Below are 6,244 nucleotides of genomic sequence, written 5' to 3'. Positions count from 1 at the left end.
TTACCTTTTATTTTTCTTTCCAAAAAATAAAAAACAAAAACCATGTCAGGCCAGCTTTCCCATTGGTTGTTCTCTAAATTTTATAAATTTATAGTCTAAACCTTATGATCCAACTGAAGCCCCCTTATCCCCCTAAACCGCCTCCCCCCCCACCCCCCAAACCAAAAAAATGACCAGCCCCACAACTTTTCCCCAACTGTAAATGTAATATATATTGTACTGAGTCAATGGAATAACATTTCCATAAATGCAAGTGAAGTAAACCCAAGATCAACCAGCAAAGTATCAAGCTTAGTGTACTCTAATGGTTTCTGCTAGGCCAGCATAATTTCCCAGGAACCCATAAATACTTCTGCTACAAAAAAACAGATTAACTACTGATCTCATTTGAATGTAAATGTAGGCCTTTTACGTCCACCCAGCACTGCTCTGTCTTCAACAAGCAACCAGCACTGCTCTGTCTTCAACAAGCAACCGATATTTCACAATTAGGCACTAGCCAACCCAACATGGGAACAATTTGATGCCTATGCATCTCTATCTAAAGATCAATATATGTAAGATGTGGTGACCATTGTTTATGAACTTCATATATGTTCAAGAAGCAAAGTTTGGTTTTAAACACTGTAATTCTTTAGTGATCCAAAATACTGATCTGCTCTTGAATTAAACTCACAAGGACCAATTACTGTCTGAGATTCCTGCTTGAATAATTCAGGTAGCCACGGTTCAAAGTTGGAAATATGATACATAAATAGAGAAAAATAATCTTCACATACAGTAATAGTACATGCACGCAACTCAACCAAAGTACTGATCTTCTCTTGAATTAAGCTAACTAGGACCAATTATAGGTTGCCATGGTTCAAAGTTCATAATACACAAATAGAGAATATATAATCTTCACATGCAGTAATAGTGCACACAAGCAATTCAACCAAATGGTTCAAAAATCAAGATACCACAAGATTAACCATATAGTCCCAAACAAATAAATCTGCCTACCCAAGCAAACCAAAGATCTAGATACAAACAAAATCAAGTAATGAAGTTTTTTAGATGTAATGATAATACTTCGAATTTCACCAAATATAAAAATAATCACCAAGATAAAATCTACCTCGGCAAGCATGTGATCAGCCTCATCAAAAACAAGAATCTTGATTTTAGTCACGCCCAATTTCCTATTTGACATCCATTTCTTGATCGTACCAGGAGTTCCTATGACTACTTGTGCTGAGATCGGCGGTTGTTTTGATATTGGCACATAATGTTTGTTATCCATTGCACAGCACACTCTGAAGTTATACCTGTGTACTTCCCCATCTTCCGAAGAACTTCCATGTTCTGCCAGATGGATACAGTTAAAATTTGTTTAGTGGTATGACACAGAAGCAAATGAATACATTTCAAAAACTTCTTGCTTACCACCTGAGCTCCAGAAAATGCGAACCAAAGATATCATACTAGAATAAATTCTTTCAAGTTGAAAAGCATGAAATTCAACAAGCACATTGGTTCAAGTTTCAAAAATGCACTTTAAGAAAATCGGATAATTTCTAAATTATATTAAGGACAGAACCGTCAAAAGTATTTCATCAAAGGCTGTGTTTGGTTCTTTGTTGAGCTTTGGAAATAAGGACATAGAAAAATAAAACATTCAATGTTTACCCGGACAGACACAAAGTGCCTGAAAGCAACTTCAGCTTGGGATCAATGCGATCCAACATCCCAAGCACAAAACAAGTAGTCTTACCAGAACCATTATGGAATTAGTTTACCAATGATATTGAATCCTCCACACAAATCTGTTTGTGTGGAGGATTCAACATCATCGGTAAACTAACTCCCTGGATTTTGCTGGGCTTTTGGAACTTCATCTCCACATACAAGCCCTTCAGGCTTCAGCAACTCTGGTGACAGGTTTAAATCCTCAAAACTACTAGCAGATTCATACGGTGTATCAGTAACCTGCATCAAAATTGATCTCAGCAACAAGATACTGGAGCATCCCTAAGCTAAGCACGGTTGAGCGGGAGCGGCGCAGAGTGAGGCTGAGGGAGAGGGAGGCGTGACTCGTGAGAGAACTGAGGGAGTTTGGGAGACGTGAGAAGGAGGCGTGAGAGTAGAATTGAGGGAGATGGAGGCGTGAAAGAAACTGAGGGAGATCCCGGGGCTTTTAAAAACACAACCCGACCCGACCTGTTCGGGTGACTGAAAACCCAACTTGGATTCGTGCAAGATAATTGGTTTTTAAGATTTTTTTAATCTATTTTTTGGTTTTTCAACTTTCTTTTTAAACGATGGACTAGGGGTCCTTTTCATAATTAGCTTCTTTAGAATAGAATATGAAGGTTAAGAGGCTGCTGATGTAATTTGATTTCCCCACCTTTAAAACATATTTATTATGAAGAAAAAACAAATTTCGTGTCGTGCAAAAGAAAAATGTTTTGGGTTTGAGTTGGAGAGTCTAATCAGTTTAATTAAATAAATTGGGTTAGGGTTGACCTATATAGTCTATATCTATAGTTTGACACGGCCTAAACATAATACATGACATAATGACTGGCAATTTTTTACATAACTCGTGAACATAATACAAAATCAAAGGATTAGAATTGAAGAAGTTTGACCTATATAATCTTATGCCAATACATTAACACGATTCAAACCTAACACATAAATACAAATTACAACCTTTTTAAGTCATTTTACAAACTCAAGTTATATGTGTCACGTCAATTTACAATATTAAAAAGGTATAACACCCTTGATTACACACGATGCAAAAAAAAATATATATAAAAAGTTGGTCACGAAGGCATTTTATTTCTGAGGTGTTATGTTGGGCCAGAATTGTCAATTTGACAGATTAGGCCCATCCAAAGAGGATCATATTGGGCTTGTGGCATGGTTGGACAAGAGAAAGTGCAATATTTGACGTACGTGGACGTGGGGGCTTACATCACCAAAACAACGCGTAGAGAGGGTGCTGCAAAGCAGCAAAGGAAGCCCCCAACCCCCAACAATGCTGGATTTGACGTACGTGGACGTAGGGGATTACATCAGACTTGACGTGCGTCGCTACGTGGGTGATTACATCACCAACAAACACTCTCACTCTCTCTCTCTCTCTTTCACTATTTCCTTTTAATTTTTCTTCTCCATTAATATTGTTTTGATCAAACAAGAAGTGCTTCCCTCATCCTTTTTTCTGGTTTCCAACCAGGCGCTTCTACACCATCTAGGTCGGTTCTTAGCCCTTACCCGGCCAATTCCTACCTACACATGCACATTTGTTATTATGCATTAAATCTCAACCCCTCCAAACCGTGTGCATCTAAATCTTTGGAGGTGGTATACCCTTTTTAACATTTGGAAGTTTTTATATCATTACAAAATTAATGGTAATTTTAATAGATAAATCAATTTTTTAGAAGCAAACATGCGATCTTTATATTGTTAGTTTAGTTCTGTTTTTCTAGTTAGTCGTTTGAACACTTGGTTGTATGCTCTTGTTTCAGCTCATTTATTAAAGAAAAGAAAATTAAAAAAAGAAAGAGGCTCCTTTTCTCAACTTGGAATTCCTAATTTAGTCAATTTACTTGTGTTGTGATTAAAATGAATTAATGAATTAATGCCATGGTGATCATCACAACAATCCCGCCGCCTTAAGGGCATCGTTGAAATCTTCATCACTATCCCAAGACTTCACCCACAGGAAAAAGGAAGAGGGAGTACAAATTACTGAAGCCAAAATAATGCTCAATTTTTGACATGAGCATCTCATCCCTATCACCACACAGCAAGTTAAACACAGCTCCCGTAACTTACAAATAGATATGGTTAGCTATTCGATTTCACATTTCACATTTCAACAATATATTCAAAAATTAAAAGTAAAAATATCAGGAGAGTTATGATCAATTAACAAAGTCATGCGGCGGAGAGTTCCCATAACATGCATTTCTATACATTTTTTTGAAAAAAATATCAAGCAACAAAATAACAAGAGCAAAATTTGACCTGAATAGCTAGCTCTCTTGTGGGACAGACATAGTGCCTGAGGCATCTTCAGGCCAGGATCACTTTCCCAAGACTTCACTTGCAAAAATAGTGCAAAAACATGATTTAGAACAACAGAAGCCAAAACATAGTGTAAAAGCATAAACAGAAAAAAGGAAGAGGGAGTACAAATTACTAGAGCCAAAATAATGATCAATTTTTGACATAAGCATCTCATCCCTATCACCACACAGCAAGTTAAACACAGCTCCAGTAAGGTACAAATAGATATGGTTAGCTATTCGATTTCACATTTCACATTTAAAATGCGGCGGAGAGCTCCCATAACAGGCCTTTCTATACATTTTTTTGAAAAAAATATCAAGCAACAAAATAACAAGAGTAAAACCTGACCTGAATAGCCAGCTCTCTTGTGGGACAGACACAAAGTGCCTGAGGCATCTTCAGGCCGGGGATCACTTTCCCAAGACTTCACCCGCAAAAATAGTGCAAAAACATTATTTAGAACTACAAAAGCCAAAACATAGTGTAAAAGCATAAACAGGAAAAATGAAAAGGGAGTACAAATTACCTCTGCGACTTTGGAGCCAAACGGGTTTTCATGAACTAATCAATGTCTTTTAAAACTACACGTTGTTGAAATATATATATATATATATATATATATAATTTTGTGTCTTAAAGTGTGAAAGATTTTGTTGGCATTTATAAGGCCCAACAAACTCAAGCTATTAGATGAGCTATGCTAGGGTACACCCTAGTCCCTACTGCATGCTATACTACGGTGCAAAGCACCGGACGCGCATGCGCACGCGTGGTGTGGGCGGTAGAGTGCTAGTGCGCGTGTGCGTGGGGTGTAGAGCGCTAGTGGCAGCTTGATGGTCGTGTTAAGATTTAAGATTGAGATCTTAGAGGTCGTTAAATAATTAACGATTGAGATCTAATAGATAATTATTTAATCTAATGGTCAAATTTAAGTGCCAGCTCTCTCTCTCTCTGTAACGTGAAAAGTAGAAAGAGAGATGAGAAATTTCCAGTAGGTGCCATGCTAGTTAACATGTGGAAGAAAGAGTAAGGAAGGAAGAAAGAAGGAAGCAAATGGTGTTTGAATAGGACTTACCAGGAAGAGCAAAGGAAATGCCAAAAAAAGAAGGAAAAAAAAAAAAAAAAAAAAGAAGAAGAGAAGATTATGTTATTTTTGATAACGACGTGATATATCACTTGTAAAATGAATGTGAAGAGTAACATTAATGTAATACTTTTGTATAGTATTTTATTACTATAAAATACCTACCCTACATGTGCACATTTGTTGTTCTACATTAAATCCCAACCACTCCAAACGGTTTGCATCTAAATCTTTACATGTGGTATACCCTTTTGGCATTTGGAATTTTTTTATATCATTTTCAAAATTTATGGTGATTTTAACAGATAAATCAATTTTTTAGATGGAAACCTGCGAGCTTTATATTGTTGGTTTAGTTCTGTTTTTCTAGTTAGGCGTCAGAACACTTGGTTGTATGTTCGTGTTTCGGCTCATTTATTAAAGAAAAGAAAATTAAAAAAAGAAAGAGGCTCATTTTCTCAACTTGGAATACCTAATGTAGTCAATTTACTTGTGTGGTGATCAAAATGAATTAATCAATTAATGCCCTTGTGTGGTGATCATCACAACAATCTAGCCGCCTTAAGGGCATTGTTGAAATCTTCATCACTATCCCAAGACTTCACTTGCAAAAATAGTGCAAAAACATAATTTAGAGCTGCAGAAGCCAAAATATAGTGTAAAAACATAAACAGGAAAAAGGAAGAGAGTACAAATTATTGGAGCCAAAATAATTATCAATTTTTGACATGAGCATCTCATCCTTAACACGACACAAGAAGTTAAACACAGCTCCTGTAAGGTACAAATAGATATGGTTAGCAATACGATTTTACATTTCACATTTCAAATGCGGCGGGGAGCTCCCATAACTGACATTTATATACATTTTTTTTGAATAAAATATCAAGCAACAAAATAACAAGAGCAAAACCTGACCTGAATAGCCAGCTCTTTTGTGGGACAGACACAAAGTGCCTGAGTCATCTTTAGGCCGGGATCACTTTCCCAAGACTTCACCTGCAAAAGTAGTGCAAAAACATAATTTAAAACTACAGAGGCCAAAACATAGTGTAAAAGCATAAACAGGAAAAATGAAGAGGAAGTACA

General features: G+C 36.6%; 1 protein-coding gene across 1 annotated transcript; it reads right to left on the bottom strand.

The window, feature by feature from the left end:
• Nucleotides 1–220: 220 nt before the first annotated feature.
• LOC132192092 (uncharacterized) lies at nucleotides 221–2,131 on the bottom strand. The gene is made up of 3 exons (XM_059607300.1): nucleotides 1,972–2,131; nucleotides 1,121–1,347; nucleotides 221–461 (listed from the first exon to the last, which is right to left on the bottom strand). The coding sequence occupies exons 1-3, from the start codon at nucleotides 2,009–2,011 to the stop codon at nucleotides 384–386; spliced, it is 345 nt and encodes a 114-aa protein (XP_059463283.1). The 5' UTR covers nucleotides 2,012–2,131; the 3' UTR covers nucleotides 221–383.
• Between the last annotated feature and the right edge of the window lie 4,113 nt (nucleotides 2,132–6,244).

This window comes from Corylus avellana, chromosome ca9 (assembly GCF_901000735.1).
Source record: "Corylus avellana chromosome ca9, CavTom2PMs-1.0".
NCBI classification, from domain to species: Eukaryota; Viridiplantae; Streptophyta; class Magnoliopsida; order Fagales; family Betulaceae; genus Corylus; species Corylus avellana.
Note: the sequence above shows the minus strand (reverse complement) of the source record. Positions and strands in the feature narration are given on the sequence as shown.